The sequence below is a fragment of the Aulonocara stuartgranti genome (genome assembly GCF_965226115.1).
Source record: "Aulonocara stuartgranti genome assembly, chromosome: 7".
Lineage (NCBI taxonomy): Eukaryota > Metazoa > Chordata > Actinopteri > Cichliformes > Cichlidae > Aulonocara > Aulonocara stuartgranti.
In genome coordinates this window covers 58957009-58979955 of record NC_138945.1, presented here as the reverse complement: position 1 = coordinate 58979955, position 22947 = coordinate 58957009, and the positions used below count along the sequence as shown (strand labels likewise).

General features: G+C 42.4%; 1 protein-coding gene across 1 annotated transcript; it reads left to right on the top strand.

Annotated features, from left to right (window-relative positions):
* The first annotated feature begins 741 nt into the window (after positions 1-741).
* Positions 742-22398, top strand: vwf (von Willebrand factor). The gene is made up of 53 exons (XM_082540433.1): positions 742-939; positions 1094-1145; positions 1292-1435; positions 1671-1773; positions 1884-2092; positions 2340-2461; positions 3523-3742; positions 3833-3955; positions 4037-4148; positions 4233-4279; positions 4376-4512; positions 4685-4823; positions 5044-5144; positions 5242-5437; positions 5511-5726; positions 6449-6695; positions 6798-6892; positions 7096-7247; positions 7335-7438; positions 7518-7656; positions 7776-7910; positions 9117-9263; positions 9350-9490; positions 10030-10128; positions 10218-10374; positions 10647-10814; positions 10905-11040; positions 11205-11514; positions 11988-13152; positions 13239-13343; positions 13692-13835; positions 13920-14063; positions 14188-14352; positions 14485-14531; positions 14621-14798; positions 14997-15238; positions 15327-15516; positions 15637-15978; positions 16081-16319; positions 16544-16646; positions 16766-16837; positions 17093-17197; positions 17311-17516; positions 17598-17747; positions 17835-17951; positions 20035-20215; positions 20523-20563; positions 20659-20775; positions 21075-21173; positions 21314-21442; positions 21538-21577; positions 21727-21824; positions 22002-22398. The coding sequence occupies exons 1-53, from the start codon at positions 934-936 to the stop codon at positions 22185-22187; spliced, it is 8562 nt and encodes a 2853-aa protein (XP_082396559.1). The 5' UTR covers positions 742-933; the 3' UTR covers positions 22188-22398.
* Positions 22399-22947: the final 549 nt, after the last annotated feature.

Genomic DNA, 22947 nt, shown 5'->3' with positions numbered 1-22947 from the left:
CCTTCTATCAGGCAGATTATGAACGTCTGCGTGGGTTTGCGGTGTGTTTGAAGCACACAGCTCCACAGGTGATTTCTAGCTCAACACTAGATAGATCATACATACTGTGCGAACATTTTGGGTGCTTTGTCTGTTTACACCAGATAGGTAGATCAGGTAGTCTCCACAGACCCTGATCATTACGTATTTAGTAGCCTAGAGTTACATAAAGAGAGTGAAAGCAAAAGAAACAGCCTCAGTCTGCAGAATTCTTATTTACTTATTTATAATTACTTTATGCTTGCTTCATACTTATATAAATACTTATTTTTGTGACATTGTGATACAGGTTGTGAATCTGAAAACACCAAACATATTCTTCTTCTTTTTCCTCAGCTTTGTCCAGAGACAACATAAGTTTCCACCTGAGAGTGCTGATCATCACATGTTCCCATTATGTGTGCGTGTGTGTATATGTGTGTGTAATTTTGGCGCCGTTAAGACAAGTGTGTTTGTGCATGTGACACTATCGAAGCAGTGTAATTGCGTGAGATCGCTTTAGTAAGTGTTTTTTTTACCAAAAGGATTGTTTGGCTTGGCACCGATACAGATACGTATGTGTAGACTAATCACTCAGCCAGGCGATCAGTGGGCATATCCTGGCATTGTCCCGTTGAGTGTGTTTGATGGTGTCAGTCTGCAGGCTCCAAGTTGTGGACAGAAAGGCATTCTTTCCCTCTTGTCTGAACCTGGCAAGGGGAGTGGACTTAAGAGAAAGCCTATGAAAGTTGGGTTGGGTTCAGTCTTTGCTATAAAACTGAGCTTCCAGTGGGGCTGAAATTCTTCTTAGTTTAGCCAATGCTTGACCATCACATTACTTTATAATGTCCGGACTCTGCGAGGTCTTAACGTCGTGATTTGGGATAGTGTCTGCTGTTTCTGGAGTCTGGAACCATGGAGGTATGAGTACTTGGAGTTTATAGAAGTAAAAAAAAGGGGTTTTGAAGCAGGCCTAACATCGCACACAAAATAACACGATCTTTGTACATCAGACAATAAAGATATTAGTTTAAGCTGTGATGAAAATGAAAGCATATATGTTTATGTGTTCCAGGACTACATAAAGAGATATTTGCGAGGAATTTGGGTTTTCCTGCAGCTGACCTGTGAGTATTATATTGGAGAATATCCAGTTTCGTTTCTATCTTTACACCCAAAAAGTGACATATGTTACGTGCTTCATATGAAATCTCTTATAATTCTTCTTCAGCACACATCGGCATATCTGTGTACTCTGTTTGTGTGTGTTCAGCTTGTCTAGCGAGCATGACAGGGAGATGCAGTCTGTTTGGACGGCACCACGTTCACACATTCGATGGTGTTTTGTATGACTTTCCTGGAGACTGCAGCTACCTTCTGGCTGGGGACTGCAACCACCACTCCTTCACACTGCTGGGTGAGTCACGCTCAAATTCAATAAAGAGATTCAGAAAAAGATTTGAATTTTAATAGTGTGCCAGGCTTATCTTGTGTAGTTTAGTGTGTAATGCCTCGTTGATGCAATATGTTGGCTTTTGGAAACTGTTTACAAGTCATCTTCACTTTTAATTTTCTGTCTTATTTGGCGAAGTCTGCCATGGTGGTGGTACAAAGTAGTAACAGTGTGTTCAAAATGTGCTTTGGATCTGCAGGCGACTTTCAAAATGGCAAAAAAACTGGAGTCACGCTATTTTTGGGGGATGTCTTTGAGTTGCACCTTTCTGTAGACGGACGGCTCTCACAAGGAGAAAAAAGGTAGCACACTAGCGCTGTCATTCAGCATTAAGTTTGTGTGCATAAATATTGAAAGCTCCTCGCTATTTTGCTTCTGCAGGAGCTTGATTTATGCCGTCTTTTTTTTCTAGGCTGTCACTGCCCTATGCATCTCACTCTGTGTTTGTGGGCTCAGAGCTCGGCTTTTACAAGCTCTGGAGTGAGGAGTTTGGCTTCACTGTCACCATTGATAATGCTGCCAACATCGCCTTGACCCTGACCAAACGCCATGCAAACCACACCTGCGGGCTCTGTGGCAACTTCAACTCTATGACTGCCGATGAATATACTGCTCAGGAAGGTATGTGCGTGCTATACAGCCCACAAGATGCAACTGTGAGAAGAGTGAAACTAGGGAGAGTTTATTATTACTGGAATAGAGGAAACGATTTGAGTCACCAGCACTCAGCAACAGGAAGAGGAACAACCGAGTACAGGAAAAGATAAAGTAAAAGAAAGCAAAAGACACAGTTGTGGTAGGATGAGATTAAGAACAAATCTGTCAACTTGTTTGTCTCTCTGTCTGTGAGTGCCTGTGTATTTTTCAGGATTCCTAACAGAGGACACTTATGACTTTGCAAATTCGTGGGCAGTGAAGGGAGCTGATCAGTCCTGTCAGCGTGTGTCAAATCCATCAAAATCCTGTAACACAACAAAAGAAACTTCCACGGTGAGAGGGTAGTTAACACAAATGCACATGTTTAGATAGTAGGCGTGTCATGATATCTGATGTGTAGACACAAGTCATTAAATAAAAGCTTTGTACATTTCTCCTCACAATAAAAAAGGTATTTTACAGTGGTTCACTTCCTAACAAAGCACCTGATATTTCTTTGTGTGTATTATGCTCTAATTTGTCTTTGTTTCTTTTACTGTTAATATGCAATAGGTTATATTTTTTTGCACACACAGAAACTCATAAAGATTTGTAAATAAACATTTTTCTTTACAAACATATAATGTATATTTTAAAATCAGGTGGATTTTGGAGTTAAAGTGCCAACTATAACCCCCATTGTCTTTGGTTGATGTCCAAATACATATTATTAGTCTCATTTACTATTCTATCTCTACTTTTAACTTTTATTCGACAAAGGTATAAATTGTGCTTAAATGTCTCATATTGTATCAGATCTCTGACTTAGGATTTTAGAAAGACTTGGCATTTTTAATACATCTGTTCTTTTTTATAAAGGCATTTTGGCTTTCATACACAGGATTAAGGTTCAATATGCTCAAATGGGGACGACAGCCCAGTCTCTTTAAAAAAAAAAACGAACAGCTGGTAAGCGGACAGATCTGACAGGTGTGATTGCAACTCTGTAGCCTGTGCAGTCTTTGTGGGTGAGCAGATACGAAATAAAAACAGTTGGATTTTGAAAGAACATTTTGCACATGTGAAACACCCACATGTGAGAAAACTGTACAAATTTCATGTTAGTGTGAAACCATAGGATCCTATCAGCATCTCCTTCAGTTCACTACAAAACTGATGAATATGTATTCTTTCACTTTTATTCAAAATCTCAGTTTCTATCATTATGATATTGCCATTTTCACAATTTTCACCCACCAGATGTTAATCCACTCTTCCTCTTTTTTTGGCATTTAACATATTTTCTGATGAAGTTTCAGACATGGTTTCTATTCCCCATTTATTCAGCTGCACAGGTTGTTAGACCTAAAAAGAGGCAAACAACTTATTTTCTGCCTGTTTGTGCTTATGTGTAGATTTTGTCCAGCTGCAGCGTGTTGCAGACCTCTAGTGTGTTTCTCCACTGCGCCCACTTGGTCTCTCCCGAACCATTCCTGCTGCTGTGTCAGGAGGAGGCCTGTCACTGTGATCAGACAGGGCCCGAAGATTGTTACTGTCCAATCCTGCTGGAGTATGCTCGCACATGCCACGCTCATGGGATACTTCTTCGCGGCTGGTCGCAGGAAAGCCAGTGCTGTGAGTTTATTAGTTTATTAGTTCTATAAAATTAACAGCAGGTTCTAACATGACATGCATTATTTATATATGCTTTTCTTTTGTGTAAAGTCCCCAAATGTCCAATTGGCATGCAGTACAGTGAATGCACCAAGTCTTGCTCTACAACCTGCCATAGCCTCAACATCCAGGAGGTCTGCAAGGAAGAGTGTGTTGATGGCTGCACGTGTCCTGGTAACCCCTCGCTCACGATATCTCTCTCCTGTCTCCGTCTTACTGTTTCTAGTAGTAACATGGCATGCATGTGTGTTTCAGCTGGCAAGGTTTTGGATGGTAATCGCTGTGTTGAGGTATCCCAGTGTTCCTGTGCGCACATGGGAAAACATTTCCCACCAGGAGCCACGGTCTCTCAGGACTGCAACACCTGGTGAGAAAGCAGTGCAGGCGCAAATACACAGAAATAGTTACATAGAAAATATGCTTCCTTCAAACAAATGTCTCTTTTGTGCAGTGTGTGTCGTCACGGTTCATGGGAATGCACCAATGAAGGCTGTCCTGGTGAGAGAGATGAACAATAATACACACTCACTAATACTTTCGTTTGGGAAATATAATCCTCATTTCTGATGTCATATCCTTGTTGTTGGTGTGTAGGTGAATGCTTGGTTGTTGGCCAGTCTCACTTCAAGAGCTTTGACAACAAGTTCTTCACTTTTGCTGGCCACTGCCAGTATCTGCTGGCAAAGGACTGCTCACAAAATGAGTTTTCTATCATAATTGAAAATGTACAGGTAAAAGTGAGCTTTGGTTTTCAATGCAAAATATAATATAAATTTGGAATTTGGAATTTGTTCTTGCACTAACTACACAATTACACAAAGAATGACCCTGTTAGCGTTCTGTCACTCCCGTGTTGCCGGCTTTTCATCATTTACAGCATTTAGGTTGCTTTTTATCTTTCAGTGCGCTGATGATCAGGATGCTGTGTGCACACGCTCAGTGACTCTCAGTCTGCCCTCTCTGGAGGACATGACAGTCAAGCTGAAGCATGGAGGAATTGTTTCTGTCAACAGCATGAACATCCAGACCCCAATGCATAACGGTATGCTACTTTAAAGTGCATTTAAATGACCTTTTATGCATATAAGTTAAGTAAATATACCTGTAAGATGGTTATCCATATATGAGAGAAGCACTCTGACAGATTTCAGAATGGCAACACATTAGCTCTAACAGCACAGCTCTGCTGAGTACTTGCGTGAGTCGTTCATTAATATTAACTGATTTTAACCAGGCAGTTTTCTACGTGTGTCATTTGACAGGCCGTTTACATATCCAGAGATCTGTTCAGTCTTCAGTACGTGTAAAGTTTGGTGAGGACTTTCGTCTGGACTGGGATGGGCGGGGCCGTGTGCTTTTAAAGGTTAAAGAAGTTGTATATCTTAAAGATGTTTCCTTTCAATAACCCCTGTATGAAAAGATGGGGAAAAAACTATCTTGAATTCTGTCTGCCTCCACAGCTGGGTCCACAATGGGCGGGCCGGACCTGTGGACTGTGTGGTAACTACAATGGTAACCAAGGTGATGATTTTTTGACTGGTTCTGGGCTGGTTGAGGCTAGTCCTCACTCTTTTGGCCAGGCTTGGAGGATCAATGGAGACTGTGAATCCACTCAGAAATTTGAAACTGATCCATGTGCCGTTAATCCGAAAAGAGGTATATAAACCCACACAGACAGACATCACTCCAGTAATGACTTAACACTAATCTTACGATACCTCGATACCAGTGCGCTTTGCAGAAGAGGCGTGTGCAGTGATGATGTCAGACGTGTTCAGTCCGTGCCACTTTCTGGTGAATCCCGGTCCGTTCCAGCAGTTCTGTCGTTATGATGTGTGTGCGTGTGGGGACGGTGAGGAGTGCCTCTGCTCGGCTTTGTCCGCCTATGCAGCTGCCTGCTCAGCAAGAGGAGTGCTGCTCAACTGGAGGTCTCCTTCGCTCTGTGGTAACACACACACACACACACACACACACACACACACACACACACACACTCACTCACTCACTCACTCACTCACTCACTCACTCACTCACTCACTCTCTCTCTCTCTCTTTCTGGCTCTTTCTGTGGTTTATTTAGAATAATTTTGTATGCATTTTTATTTATAGATCATTTCATTTTCTGTAATATTTTTAGATAATTTTACAAGCATGTCCTCTGCAGGATCTATGGTTTTCATTTATGTGTATGTTAGGGTCACCCTAAAATCTTGAGACTTTTGTGAATTTGAAGACTGCTTTGGATTACTGTCTTATTGTAGACATCATGTTTTTTTTTTAAGTTTTGGTTTCTTGACTGAATTTGCGGAATTTTACTGGAAACTATTCTTCCTCTTCCTGTGCAATGTTTCCTGTGCCACTGTCTGCTACAGCAAGCAGAATATATCCTCCCCCATGTTGGCAAAATGTTTCTTTCCTCAAATGGTGCCATTTCTTTCTCCTGATATATTTTTGTGGTTATTATGATTATTTAAGAACTAAATATGACATTGTTTTTCACCACTAAGTTTCAGATTTTTGTGGATTACGTGAGAGTGCTATTTATTTTCTGATAATGTTTCCATTCAGACCCGGTTTGTGCATTAGTGCTGCACAGTTCAATAGTGCAATATCTCTAATGGGTTAGTGAGAATAAATGACTAATCCTCCCTGATATGGTGTTCACAGCTCTGGAGTGCACAGGAGGACAGGTGTATGAGCCATGTGGGAGTGTGTGTGACCGGACTTGTGGTTCTCTGTCTGGCGCTGAGGCTGGCTGTGAGGGGGAGAGGGTGTGTGAGGAGGGCTGTTTCTGTCCCACTGGGAAGTACCTGAGTTCCTCAGGTGAATGTGTGACGGCTGACCAGTGCACCTGCCTGCATGATGGACAGCTCTACCAGCCTGATGATGTCTATGCAGATCACAACAGTATTTGGTCAGTGACTATGCATGCTTATGCAGAACTTTAAACTCTAAACAGCTGCTGTGGTTTACTGTTTTATCATTTTTGCCATCTTGTCTTTGCTTATGAGTGCAGCTACTGTGAGAAGGGCTCCATGCGGTGTAGCTCCACTGAAACGTCTTCATTGCTCTCTGACCTCTTCTATGATGATGACCCAGCACCATCCAGAGGTATAACTGAGTGTTTCAGTTCCCGAACCTTTTTCATGATAATGGCTAGTAAAAAACAAGCAGTTCTCATTAATAGTTCTCATTTGACAGTTGAACCCTGAACAACTTGATCAGTGTGTCTCGGGCAAATGTTTGATTTTTGTCATGAAGCTTGCTTGATTGTTTTTTTTTTTTTTAATTAATTCGTTTTTTTATGTATCCAGAGCGTCGGTCAACACAGTGCCCTCCTCCGCTCATTCGCGCAGAGTGTAATGCAGGAGAAAAGGGTCTGGAGTGTGCAAGAACCTGCCAAAATCTGGATCTGCCTTGTGTCAGTCTTGCTTGCATCCCAGGCTGCCTCTGTCCACCTGGCACTGTAGGTGGTTTGTTATGTTGTGTGCATGCTGTAAGTAACAAAGTGAACATATAAAGTGATTTGATTGATTAATCAAGCTGATTTCAGGTGCGTCACCGCAGAGAATGCATTACACCGGAGCAGTGTCCCTGTTACCATAACAACAGGCCATATGCAACAGGACAGACCATCTCTGTGGATTGCAACACCTGGTAAAATGCTTGTTAATATATTTGTCCATTAAAGGAAATACCTCTACTGTGTTTGCTTAGCAGGTGTCCTGTTTTGCAGTGTGTGCAAGAACAGAAAGTGGCAATGCACGGAGAAAGTGTGTGATGGTGTGTGCCGCACCGTGGGGGAAGGGCATTACATCACTTTTGATGGCTTAAAGTACTCTTTCCCTGGCCTCTGCCAGTATGTCCTAGTCCAGGTAAGAGACTGAGAAGGACTTCCAAAAAGGGCGCCAAAGTGAACTGCAGACTATGAAGTACATGCACTCTTTGTTAATCAGGTCCTGTCCTATCTTTCTCTACTTGCACATATCAATAGGATATGTGTAGTGGGGAAGACGGTTCCTTTAGGGTGCTGGTGGAAAACGAGGCCTGTGGAATTGTGGGACACCGCTGTGCAAAAGCTGTCACAATCTTCTACCAGGGAGGGTTAATAATAATGCAGCATGGAGAGGTAACACACAAACATTCATTTATACTGATTCACATCAACACATGCAACTTATTAAGTGATTTGTTGTATTAGTGCAAAGTCCAAATGGATTTATAATCTTGTAACATGTGAAAAAGTGTAAAACTTGAAATAATGTCTTTACTCTCGAGAGAGGCTATTAACCAAATATGTTGTTAACGTTAACTTACTTGAATATTTATCTAAAGACTGATATTCATTCATTCACAAAATTCATTCTAGATGTTTGGCTTTTAAACATTATATTTATAATTTAGGCATTTCAACAGTACAATTATTAGTGGAGGCTGTGTCATGGTCCTGGGCAATGTTGGCCCAGTATTCTTAGTTTTCGTGTGTTTTGTATTTTGTTCTTTATTTATGCCTTGGTTCCTAGGTTGTTCTGTTAAGATTACCCCCTGTGTGCCCCTCTGTGTATCTGTGAACCCTCGTTTCCCCTCCTTGTGTTTTATTCCATGTTTTCCCCAGCCCGTTATGTCTGTGCTCTCTCTCTCTTCCCGTCTGAACCTCTGTGTACTTCCTGTTTTACTTTGACAGTCTATCGTCAGTATGTGTCATGTTGCGTCCCCCTCAGTTCAGTGTCGCGTTCTCCGTCATGACTGTGTGCCCCTCCGTGTGTCTCCTCGTGAGTCAGTTCCTTTATGACTTCCCAGTTTAGGTTCATATTATTTTGTATCGCCTTCATCTTCTGTCAGCAATAAAGCTGTATTTTGAGTTCAGTCCTGTTTTCCCGTGAGTTTGCGTTTGGGTCCTCATCCTGCCTGCACACAGCCTAATCATGACAGGCTGTGGCTCAAGGGGTACAGCAGGTCATCTACAAATCGGAAGACTGGTGATTTGAGCTCTGGCTGCTCCAGTATATATGTATACAGTATACAAAGCACTTAAACACCAAAAAACAAGGTGCTTGTGTGAATGAGACATGTTGTCTAAAGACCCTTGAGGGCTCAAGTACAGTAGAAACATGCAGTTTGATGCAAAACCACAAACTGCCTTGTATATTTCAGCAGTTAGATTCAACTAAATGTTTTTTTAGTGTAATGTAAAGCAGGACACAAGTACATTTATAACTTGTGTCCTGCTTTACTCAGACACTCTGCAAACGAACTTAGTCAAGTTGTAAGCTTTTGAGACTTGACCTCTCAGTATCCCAAATGCACCTGTAATGATGACCTTTCTGTCTTTCAGGTGAAGATGAAGAGGCCGGTGCCGCAGGGCTCACAGGTGGAGATTGTCCGATCTGGTCACTTTTACACTCTGCAGCTGGGGAAACACATTTCCCTCAGCTGGGATATGGGAACCCGCCTCCTGGTTCACATCTCACCTGAATACAGGGTACTGATGTATTATGACTAATTGTGACCGCTTGAATCTTTTTCATTTTAGTCATAATATAAAATATTAAATATTATTGCGTGTAGGGTCGGGTGTGCGGCTTGTGTGGTAACTTTGATGGGAATGTAAACAACGACTTGATGAGCAGTAACCACCAGCTAGAGGTGGATTCTTCACACTTTGGGAACTCCTGGAAGGTCATTCCCAGCTGTGCTGATCTCACAAAGGTAAAGTCTAGACTTAAAGGGCTGGCTTGCTGAATGGAAAAATTTATATTTTCTCTCTACTCATAACTAATGTTAGGAAAATCTGCTGATGTTTTGTGTGTCTAAAAGAAAAAATATGTCACTATCAGTAGCTTAAAAATCCTATATCGGATGATTTCTAATATTTAGATCTATCTCTGAGCATTGTACTTCACCAGGACTGTTTGTGGGCTTACAGGGCGGAAAATTAGATTTCTTTCATTGTCAGCGTTATTCATTATATCCCACCGAGAAACATTAAAAATATATTTAGATCACAGTGACTGATCTACTTGAAAATCTCTGCAGGCAACCAACTCACAGTAGTGTAAAACTAAAATGAATCATTCGCATACATTTTTTATGTTATTACAATGAAATCAAGTATGGTGACGATTGCAGTTCTTTGCATATATTTCAGTAGTGCACTGGCACAGAATAGATAGAGACATTCTACAAGAAAATTCACAAAGAGATAAACTATGTCGCACCAATTTGCTGTTTTTATTTTATGTGTGTAGATACCTGCTCCTTGCACCGACAACATTGTCAAACTGGTAACAGTGGAGCAGTCGTGCCGTATCCTCACTGGTTCCCTCTTTAAAGAATGCAACAGTCAGGTGAGCAATTACAGGCAAACTTTAACTGATCAAGTGAGATGCTTTGGGTTTATACTCTTTACCCTCTACCTTTGCCTGTGTGTCTGTAGGTGGATGCAGAGCCTTATGTAGAGATGTGTGTGGAGGCAGCATGCTCGTGCCCATCAGTGGGTGACTGCCAGTGTTTCTGTGATGTTATTGCCGCCTATGCACAGGCTTGCTCAGAGAGTGGTGTATTCGTCAACTGGAGATCAAATGATCTTTGCCGTGAGTATGAAGAATTCATTATGATATAAAAAACACAAGTCATAACTGCTTGACCAAACTAACAAAAATAATTGAAGTCCCATCTAGTCGCATCTAGTTTTTTGTGCTAAAAGTCATGATTTTACTCAGAATATCAGAATGCAGATTGCACATTTTTATCAGTAGTCTAATATCACAATTATTATAAAGTTATCTTTATAATAATAAAGTTATTTTTTTGTAGCTAAGTGAAATGACTGAAAAGTGCATGCTACAATGTTCTGATTCCTTAGCACTGAGCTGTGAGGAGCTGAATCCTAGAATCCCAGGTGTAGGGGAGGAGTTATGTCAGTGGAGATACAATACCTGTGGTCCTGCCTGTCCAGTCACCTGCCAACATCCAGATCCCCTCCAGTGTTCGCTCACATGTGTGGAAGGCTGCCATGCCTACTGCCCTCCAGGTATCAACAAACACTAAATGAATGCTTTCAGGATTTATATATTGCACGAATATATTGTGGGGATTTTTACACTGACTTTGATGTTCTTAGGACAACTGCTGGATGAGGTGGCCATGCGATGTGTTGAACCCTCTCATTGTCAGGTGTGTATGCATGAGGGTCAAAGAATCTCCCAAGGGAACAAGGTCATCCTGAATCACAATGACCCCGACCAGTGCAGGATATGGTAATACTTCATCACAACATTTCCTTATGAGTTTGAATATTTCGGTTTTCTGCTTCTCACCAGGCTTGGCTTACATAGAACCGAGGTTACCCTGGTAACCAAATGTTTGGTGATGAATGCTTTGCAATTATATTTCATGATGCTTTGTTGTTTCTTTACTATAGTCATTGTGACAAAAACACATTAAGCTGTGAAGCGTGTGCCTCCTCCACCATGTTCACAACTCCCACACCGACGCCCACCTATGGCACCTTCACAACAATTCCCTTCACCACGTTGATGCCTGAGGGCACGTGTGACCGTGCCATGGACCTAGCATTCTTACTGGATGGATCAGAAGCTCTGACTGAAGATGAATTTGAGGCTGCAAAACAGTTCATACTTGGGGTGGTTGAACGATTCCGCATGGGCTCAGCTCACACTCGAGCAACAGTGCTACTCTACCACTCTGGAGTCAAAACATATGATCTGCAGGTAGTTAAACACTGCACGCACGTGTGACTCAGCAAGTGGGTATTTTTGCACAAAATATGGAATATCTGCAAAATCTGTCTGTAAGGAGTTTAATTTTGGTGTGTTCATGAGTTTTGGTTGCGTTGATACAGAAACATGTGATACACATGTTTGTGTTGGTGTTCTAACTATCAGTAATTCATGTTTGAGTAAAATAAGAATGAAAAAGATTTTAAAGTGTTATTTCTGCTGTAATCAATCCAGTCAGAGTTAATACACTAAAAAAACATAAATTTGTATATACAGCCTTCTAAATTCAGCAAAAAAGTGGAAACTAAAATGCAACAGGAAGCAAGTGGATGCATTGAATAATGCTGATGACTAATCAAGCTTGGTAAAAAGCAGCTTTTTTGGCTCACTGAAACAGATTCATAGTAAAAGTCTACATGTGAATACTTGATCTACTATTTTTCCTCCCTCTCTTATGCCTCTAGGTTCAGAAGTGGATATTTAAGAAGACTGTGCGTGAGCTTCATTACACAGGAGGAGATGCCGCTTTCATGGATGAGGCCGTCAAATATCTGGCTATCAACATCTATGACAAGAACAAGCGTGAGAATGCCGGCCGCATTGCCATTATCTTGGCTGCTAGTCCCAACCCTCGCCCTATCCGTTCCATTGTAAAGATGCTCCGAAAGAAGGCCATCACCACCCTGACAGTGGCACTGGGTCCTGGGGTAGATATGTCACAAATTACTGAAATCTCCAAGGCCAATCCTGATAACAGGGCCTATGTGCTGAGCAGCACAGGTGAGCTGCCTGATCGGCTGCTGGAGCTGACAGATTACCTCTGCACCTTAGGAATGGAGCCCGAGGTGGTGAAACCTCCAGCACCAAAGACCACAGTGGGTAAACCTCAAAAGACCACGACCACCACTTCCCCAGTTCTTCATCTGGAGACAAAACCCACACGGCGCCTCCCCAACACTCCTGAAGCTACAGCACCGTCTGGCCTATCGCCCACTACCACATCGCCATCTGTTCTTTCTCCAACCAAAGATGTAACATTTATCATAGAAGGCTCTGATGCTGTTGGTGAAATAAACTTTAACAAGTCGCTCCTCTTCCTGGAGGAAGTTATCACAAAACTGACAGAGGAGGAGGAGTTGATTCGCATCACTGTGATCCAATACTCAGTGACAGTCACTGTGGAGATCAGTCGGTGGGAGATAAGGCAGCACAGAACCCGCCTGCTGGAACGCCTGAGGGAGGTTCGTTGGAGGGGTGGTAGTAAGACAAACACTGGAGCAGCTATCACTACCACTTTTCAAGAAATGGCTACGGTCCAGCCTTCTCTTCGTCCAACCCCACCTCAGCTGGTTTTCCTTGTGACAGAAAACCCACCAACTGACACAGTAACGCGCCCACCATCTACCAGCGTCCAGACTCATGTGTATCCCATTGGTGTTGGACCAAAGATACAAGAAATGGACTTGATTCAGTTCAGTTTTCCTCAGCGTCCATTAATGGTGGAGGACTACAGCCATCTGTCTAGCGTGGTCCACCGCATAGTCAACATCACACGCACCACAGTCAGACCCCGCTCACCAACACTGCCACCACTAGTTGTCCCAACACATGCCAGCTTGCCAGTCTCAGGTACCATAACAGAAATGTTTATTCTCATCAAACAGTCCTCAGGGATTTCTTAGTCTATATTAACTTGGAGTCTTATATTTGCACAGTGCCGTGTAAGAAGCCTCTGGATGTGCTGTTCCTGCTGAAGTCTGGAGGGCAGCTTGAGGACATGAAGACATTTGTTAAAGCTTTTATCAGTAATGCTGACATAGGTAGGTGTGATGCAGCTCTTATATGCAGATTTTTCTCACTGGTGTGTTGTTATTAATTTAGTTTGCAATCACTGTTTTTAGCAGGGTTTTTTTTCTTCAGAAATGCAGCATGTTTAAGGGCCAAATAGGCTCTAAGAAAAATATTGAAGTATGTCTTTTTCCCCAACTGATATTTACCAGATTTCCATGAGAACAATACAGTTACTAAATTGCTTTAGTTTATTCGTGTTACATCAAATCATATATATATTTTTTAGCATTATTGACCTTGAAAGAACAATATTACTCATGTTTAAATTATTAAAGAAGCACCTTTCTACAGTGAGTTCTGTGTTTGTATGTGTGCAGGGCTCAGTGGCACTCTTGTGAGTGTTGTGCAGTATGGAGACACCAACACAGCAGAATTCCTATGGAGTGATCAACAGAGCAAATCAGACCTCCTGAGGATGGTGGAGAGAATTACTACAAGGACTCCTGCAGCCCCTAAACTAGGTAAAGGAGCTTGCTTAAACTAATATGCACACATATTTAGACAGATGCACAATCACATGCAGTCATTTTTCTCACTTTTTGCAGGGTCTGCATTGAGATTTGCTGTGCAGACATCGATCTCACCAATCAGTGGTGGAAGAGTTGGTGTAGCCAAGGCTGTGGTGATGCTGGTGATGGACAAATCAACTGATGATGTCGGGGAAGCAGCTAATGAGGCACTGGCAGCAGGTAATTAAATCATCATTAACACACTGGATACCTCAGTAAAAACTTCAGTTGGTATGTTTCCATCCTTCATCTTCCTCTGTTATAGCTGCGGTGTAGCTTCACTGATAAGATTGTCTTCCCTCAGGTGTATCAGTGTTCCCAATTGGGATTGGACCAGACTATGACAAGAGTGAACTTGGAGTGCTTGGTCGCCAGGGCAACCAAGACAACACTCTCCATCTGAACAGCATGGATCAGTTACTGATGTTGCTGACTCTGGACAGGAGTTACACAGAGAGAATCTGCAGAGGTGCTTACAGGCAGAGACACATACATTAAATCTTCATTACATAGCGATGATAGAAATTGACAGTAATGGAAATGTTATGTGCTCTGTTATATATATATTTTATTTATTTTAAAATTGTATGTATTTTTTTAGCTGGTCCACCAGGAGTGTGTGTTGATGATAATGGAAATGAGAGAAAGGTGAGTACTGTCTGCTAGATACAACATTAATGTAACCTTTTACAAGATTTACTTTTAGCAAATTGTGCATTTCTCTCTACATGCCTTAGCCTGGTGAGTCATGGCTGCTGGAGGATGGCTGTCACTCCCTCCTCTGCCACCCCAGTGGGGCGGTGACAGTACAGAATCACAAAGTCAGCTGTGACAGATTGGAGCCTCCAGCCTGCAGAAACAACATGCCACCTGTTAAAGTCCAGGAGACTTGCAACTGCCACTGGGAATGCCCTTGTACGTACATCCAAAGGCTCCAATAGCCTCTTAGGTCTAGTCCATCTATATAAAGTGTGGACTATTTGTGTACTTGCTGTTAACAATGAATGCTGGGAGCTAACATTCCTTTCTATTTATACTAAGTGTTAATAGAGCACAAGATTCTGGCTCCTGTACAAACACATGTTTTCCCTCCTGCCTCAAATGTATTGACAGGCATGTGTATGGGCAGCTCCACCAACCATGTAGTGAGGTTTGATGGCCTGGCACTTAGGCTGGATGGGGAGGGTTTGTGCTCCTATACACTTCTCACTGTCAGCAGAGGCTCCAGTGAAGGGTCAGAGGTCAAACTCCACACTGGACCTTGCCAAGACTCGGCAAACTACCACCAAGTCTGCATGAAAGCCATGGAGGTGATCCATGGCTCATATAGGGTGCTGCTGAAGGATGACATGACGGTAAGATATATGATATATGTTATGTTTAAGAAGTCTGCATTAACTGTAAGGATTTGCTCATTTATTTTGCATATGTTTATTTGAGCAGGCCATGATTGGAGAGGAAGAGCTTGCACTGCCGTGGCGGCACTCTGGCATTGAGCTGGTGCGTTATGGCGGAGTGATGCTGCAGCTGAAATCGGATCATGGCTACGTTCTGAGTTTCACACCTCAGAGCAATGAGTTTACCATCACATTACTCAGCTCCACTACGACGGGGCACACTGCTGGACTTTGCGGTAACTTATATTAAGAGCCCACATTTGTCAAATATATGACAAAAGTCAGCATGTCTCACCCAGTGGCTTTCTGTATTTGTCTTTTTATTCTGATAACTGCCCCAAATATTGTTTTATCAGGTGGCTGTGGGGAGGAGAAGTTGAATGTCCTTTCTTTACGCAATGGCACCTCGACCACCGACCAACCAGCTTTCATCTTAGACTGGACTGTAGCTGTAGAGCACGGTGTGTGCCTGCCAAGACGAAGGGCGGTGTGTGCATCTGGAGCGGCGATGGGATGTCAAGCTCTACGTTCCGAGGTGTTCGAACCATGCCATGCATATATTCCCGTTCAGGTTTTCCTCACCAAGTGTGAAGAGCAGGCATGTGAGGAGTCAGATGTGTGCGAGCTCATTTCAGCCTATGCACGCCTCTGTAGACAAAGAGGTGTGTGTGTGGACTGGAGGAGCCCTCACCTCTGCCGTGAGTAATTTTCTGATTTGCAGACGAGTTTATCTTCTACTCCAGTGAAAACATTTTAACACCTGAGCCTAGATCTAAACTTAACACTGTTCTGTGTTGCAGCGTTACAGTGCCCGAGTTCCATGGAGTATGATTCATGTCGGACAGGTTGCGTGCAGGACTGTGGTAGCATACAGTCATTGCCAGGCGACTGGTCGGTTGCTAGGAGTAACGAGTCATCCTGTATGGACACGCCGACTGAAGGCTGTTTCTGTGCTGAAGGCACAGTTTTGAATCAGGGACGGTGTATACCGCCAGAAGCATGTGGACAGTGTGTTGACCATCATGGGCACACATACACGGTGAGGCACAAAACAAGAAAAGTGTGACTGAATCTGCTAGGAAGCAGTGACGCAAAATCAAGTTCTTAGTTAAAATAAATAAACACATATGCTGTTGGAATACTATCAGGCAAACACTTAGAGAACAGGTTAGAGACTAAAATGTGATTTGATTGCCCTCTAGTGTTTATTTCTAATATGACCAACTTCACAACACGAGCCTGGTTTTGTCTGTGTTTGTACAGTATATGCAGAGTTGGGTACCAGAAGAGAACCCATGTTTGATTTGCATGTGTTTGGATCAGCAACGGATCAACTGCACTGACCGGCCCTGCAACGATGTCAGAAGTCAGAAACCCTTCTTTTGCTCCTCATTATGCTCTTTGCGTCTGCTTTTGTAGTGTTACTAAAGAAGAAGAAGAAAAACTGCCATCTTTTTTAAATTAATCATGTGTATCTGTTTGTAGCTCCAGTGTGTGGACCTTGTGAGGTCCTCAGAAAGAAGACAGAGTCCAAGTGCTGCCCAGAGTATGAGTGTGGTATGTAAAAAAGGATAGTCTCTATTTGCAACAAGGAGCAGCTTTACTATACTGTGTGGTCAGTCACTCAGTGTAGTTATTAAATTATTATGGTCCAAATAGCTCAACTTTAACTCCTAATAACTAATAACATAGTTATTCCTAATTCATTCCCCAGTATCTATCCTCATTTTTTTATACTTTGTTGGATAGTGTTACCAAATGTATATCATGTGTCCAACTTGCAACACACTGAGCCATGCTGTCACTTTCCAGTTTGTGATCTAGTGAGCTGTTACCTGCCTGAGGTTCCCCGCTGTGAGGACGGTCAGACTGTGGTCCTGAAAAACCCCGGGGAATGTCAGCCTATACACGAGTGTGGTAAGTCATTAATACATTCTCTATGATGCTCCGGCCCCACGGGTAAACACACACATAGTCATGAAACAGAGCGCATGTTGACACAGCCGTATTCACCTCTTTTTCTGTCTCAGTGTGCAAAAAGGAAGAGTGTCCTCTTCAAGCTCCCCCCAATTGTACACCACATCGCCATCTGTCGGTGAGAAAGACAAAGTGCTGCGACGTGTTTGAATGTGACTGCAGCTGCCAAAACTCCACCCACACCTGTCCCACTGGGTTCATCACGTCCTCCACTACCAACGATTGTGGGTGCACAGAAACCAACTGCCTGCCAGACAAGGTGAGTGTATTTTTGGATTCAAATCTGAGTGCAATATGTTTGTTGTTTGTCCTGCAAGCTTTATGTCCTCTGTGTCTCTAGGTGTGTGTGGTTGGTGGAGTGGTTCACTCAGTGGGGAGTGAATGGGAGCAAGGTTGTGAGAAGTGCATCTGCACCGAGCTGCAGGACAAAGACACGTCTCTCCATGTTGCACAGTGCAAACCGCCTGTTTGTGACCGGGCCTGTCCTCTGGTGAGATTCACAGAGACACCAAAGACGCATATTTAGCTTGTGCTTCTAAAGTGATACATTCCTATATATATTTAATATGTATTTCAGGGCTCAACATACACTTCATCAGAAGGAGAGTGCTGTGGAAAGTGCACACCAACCAGCTGTGTGGAGTCAGGGGGAGAGATGCGAGGGGACACACTTATCAGTGGAAAGCTTAGACAAGTATGTGTGTGTAGAAATCAGACATGCCTGAAGGATATGTGCAAATAATTATTGCTGCATAATTATGAATCTCAAAGTGTTTGAGTCAGTGAGGGACAAGAAGTCACTCAGCAAACTGCTCTCCATCACTGACAACCCATTGCACCAACTCCAGTCCACTAGAGAGCCAGCAGAGCTCCTTCTCCACCGGACTTATTAAAGCCGACTGCCATAAAGAATGCTTCAGGAAATCCATCCTGCTATTCTCTATAAAGCCGTACAACATGTCTCCTTTTTGTACCACTATCAAACCTAGTGTACATGTTATTCATTAATGCTACAATGGCTTGCAAAAGTATTCGGCCCCCTTGAACTTTTCCACATTTTGTCACATCACAGCCACAAACATGAATCAATTAAAAAAAAAAAAAAAAAGGAATTCCACGTGAAAGACCAATACAAAGTGGTGTACACGTGAGAAGTGGAACGAAAATCATACATGATTCCAAACATTTTTTTACAAATAAATAACTGCAAAGTGGGGTGTGCGTAATTATTCAGCCCCCTGAGTCAATACTTTTGCTGCAATTACAGCTGCCAGTCTTTTAGGGTATGTCTCTACCAGCTTTGCACATGTAGCAACTGAAATCCTTGCCCATTCTTCTTCGCAAAACAGCTCCAGCTCAGTCAGATTAGATGGACAGTGTTTGTGAACAGCAGGTTTCAGATCTTGCCACAGATTCTTGATTGGATTTAGATCTGGACTTTGACTGGGCCATTCTAACACATGGATATGTTTTGTTTTAAACCATTCCATTGTTGCCCTGGCTTTATGTTTAGGGTCGTTGTCCTGCTGGAAGGTGAACCTCCGCCCCAGTCTCAAGTCTTTTGCAGACTCCAAGAGGTTTTCTTCCAAGATTGCCCTGTATTTGGCTCCATCCATCTTCCCATCAACTCTGACCAGCTTCCCTGTCCCTGCTGAAGAGAAGCACCCCCAGAGCATGATGCTGCCACCACCATATTTGACAGTGGGGATGGTGTGTTCAGAGTGATGTTAGTTTTCCGCCACACATGGCGTTTTGCATTTTGGCCAAAAAGTTCCATTTTGGTCTCATCTGACCAGAGCACCTTCTTCCACATGTTTGCTGTGTCCCCCACATGGCTTGTGGCAAACTGCAAACGGGACTTCTTATGGTTTTCTGTTAACAATGGCTTTCTTCTTGCCACTCTTCCATAAAGGCCAACTTTGTGCAGTGCACGACTAATAGCTATCCTATGGACAGATTCCCCCACCTGAGCTGTAGAGCTCTGCAGCTCGTCCAGAGTCACCATGGGCCTCTTGGCTGCATTTCTGATCAGCGCTCTCCTTGTTCGGCCTGTGAGTTTAGGTGGACGGCCTTGTCTTGGTAGGTTTACAGGTGTGCCATACTCCCTCCATTTCTGAATGATCGCTTGAACAGTGCTCCGTGGGATGATCAAGGCTTGGGAAATCTTTTTGTAGCCTAAGCCTGCTTTAAATTTCTCAATAACTTTATCCCTGACCTGTCTGGTGTGTTCTTTGGACTTCATGGTGTTGTTGCTCCCAATATCCTCTTAGACAACCTCTGAGGCCGTCACAGAGCAGCTGTATTTGTACTGACATTAGATTACACACAGGTGCACTCTGTTTAGTCATTAGCACTCATCAGGCAATATCTATGGGCAACTGACTGCACCCAGACCAAAGGGGGCTGAATAATTACGCACACCCCACTTTTCAGTTATTTATTTGTAAAAAAAATGTTTGGAATCATGTATAATTTTCGTTCCACTTCTCACGTGTGCACCACTTTGTGTTGGTCTTTCACGTGGAATTCCAATAAAATAGATTCATGTTTGTGGCTGTAATGTGACAAAATGTGGATAAGTTCATACTTTTGCAAGCCATTGTATTTGGAGTATTTGCCCTACTGCAAAAAAATAAGTCTTTTTTTTTTTGTCATTTCTTTCACTTTATTTTTTATTGTCTTATTTTTTCACTGCTGCATATAAATTTATTACTACCTCACATAAGAAGGCATTCATCTTTCTATCGATCTAATTCTCATCTCTGTGTCGTCTTTAGGTGGGTGACAGATGGAAGTCTCCAGATAATAAATGTGTCTTACATCAGTGCATAAAAGTCAGAGATGAGGTGTTCATCTCTGCTTCAAATGTCAGCTGCTCGATTACGGATACTCCATCCTGCCCACTGGGGACTGAGTTACGCTGTGACACCGAGGACTGCTGCCCCCGCTGCCACTGTGGTAAACACACATACACACATAGACTTACTCAGAAGGCACACAGACAATCCAGTGCACCGGGTTAGGAAACTGCCCTTTAGCTCACAAGCGATGCATGAATCATCAAGCTTGCATTCATCTAACTTTCCCTTCAGTCAAATCATCCACACAGTGTTTTCATAACAACTTGCAGTTGCAGTTTATGTCCAACAGATGACTCTGGTGTCATCCCAGAGATTGTTATCCTGATCTGACCTTACACAAACTGGGGATTGAATTACTTTTTAACAAACGACTGTGGAAATTATTTGTGCTTTTCTCTCTGCAGCTCCTGTGAACGCCTGTGTTCTCAACCACACGCTGATAGGGGTAAGTCATTCAGAGAAGTAGTAGCTGCCTTGGTATAAAAAAAGACATTTGGAAATGATGTTTTATTTTGATATACTGTATATGTGTTTGTACAGGCAGGGGAGCAGCTGATGGTTGATGCGTGTACACGCTGTCAGTGTAGGATAGTGGATGGTCCAATCAGGAAATATGAACTGTCCTGCAGGAAAACAAGCTGTCCCTCTTGCCCCATGGTAGCCATCCTCAAATTATTTTGTCTGTTTTAACTCTTGTCATTTCTCATCCTCATCATAACCGATTAATACAATCACAAATCCACATTCCTTAATTGTCTGTTCGCATTCCTTCCCTGCTCATCATTAAACTGTAGCCACATCATCTTTCCATGATTCACTTTATTCACAAAGGTAAATAAGATGTTTTTTATTTAGAAAACAAAATCCAGGTATCTTATGTCTTTGTATTTGCAGTAGTAAACTCCCAATGTCTTTTTACATTAATGGACACTTAAAACTAACCTCCACATTTTTAGGGGTACACTCTGGAGAAGGAGGAAGGTACTTGCTGTGGTCGATGTGCTCCCACCGCCTGCTTCGTTCAACAACCAGATGGAAAACTCATCAGTGTGAAAGTAAGTCCTATGCAAACAAGATGATACCACGCTACAACTTCTGTTGTCTATTCTATGCAGTGCTATAGCTTATAATACTCTTTCATGCCAGTCGTACTGTTCGTGGCTACATACTGTAAGAATGAATCGTGTTCTTTCAGGTCAATACGACGAGCGAGAATGGTTGCACCTCATATACATGTGGTCTGAATAGTGAAGGAAATCTTGTGCTGCAGACCAAAGTGACAGCCTGCCCGTCTTTTAATCGCCAAGCTTGCTTAGACCAAGGGGTAAAGCTCTCATTGAGCGCACAGTATTCCCTTATCTATACCTTTTCTCCCAGGAATGTATGATAACATTGTCTCTCCTGTTTTTACTTTCCCAGGGAAAAGTCAGTCAAATTGGAACAACCTGCTGTGAGACGTGTGAGTTGAACTGTTCCCTTTGCAAGAGCAGTAAATTATCTTTTTTTTAAATCATTTGGATCTTAACAATAGTGTGTGTGTGTGTGTGTGTGTGTGTGTGTGTGTGTGTGTGTGTGTGTGTGTGTGTGTGTGTGTGTGTGTGTGTAAAGGTACAGAGCCAGAGTGCCGAAAGACAGTGGGAAGGCTCGACTACATCAAGGTGGATGACTGCCAATCAGAGCACCAGATAGACCTGTACTACTGTGAGGTAAGATACACAGACACACACACACGCACACACATTTAAGAATGATTAAATCTTTTCCCCTGTAGGATTAACCTGCAAATTTGAGTGAAATCGTAACACTGTCCCTCACCATCCTGTCCTTTCTGTCTCCCTGTTGTTATGTGTACCCTTCCATCTGTCTGTCTTTCTGTCTGTCAGGGCAAATGTCGCAGTAAGTCCATGTACTCCCTGCAGAGGGCTGCTGTGGAGCAGGAGTGCATTTGCTGTGCTGCGGTAGAGACAGAGCCTCTCAACGTTCCTGTCATGTGTGCCAATGGCACTCGTAGCCACCACACAATTCTGTCTGTAACCAAATGCGACTGTCTGTCCAGACACTGCACCTAGAGAGTGGAAGAAAAAGAATAGAAGACAGAGATTATAAAGGTTGATGCTTTGTGTTTATCCAAGAAAATGTAGCAGTATTAAAAAAAACTACCTTGACAAATAGCAATAAAACAAACTTACCTGTTTCTGTAAGCATCACCTTTTGTGTGTTGTTGTAATTTGATTATTTCTGTTGAAATGTATTCATAAAAACTACTGTTTGTTAAATGTTTGTATATAAACATGTGACATTTACTCTTTCACAGCGTTGCAGAATAAGTTTAATATACATTAAGTGCGAATCCAGAAACACCATGTTGCTCAAAAAGTGCAACTTTTACACTTGGGTATTTTTTGTTTTTTTTTTACTCAATTTAATTCAGCGCTACTGTGTCTTTACTGAGTTGCATGAAACTAGTGAGGGATTGGACAGTGAGATACAAAAATAAAACCGCTTTTCAATACGTTGCTCTTTAAAAACTGCCCCAAAATACACATGATACATACAATTCGTGTGACTGACTACACATCAGTATAACAAGGAAGTAATAATAAAAGTATTACAATAAATAATGCTTAGAACACTATGTAATGTACTCAAGGGAGCCAGTTTTGCTTTTATTTTCAATAGCAGGAAACATTCACTATGAATTTTTATGTCTTTTTTTAAGACCTTTTACATCTCCACTGCAGGTAGTTGAAGCAGGACAGTTAAAGTCAAAATAAGTGCTAATGTAAGTTTTTTATTTAAAATATTTTGTATTATCACTACTACATATGG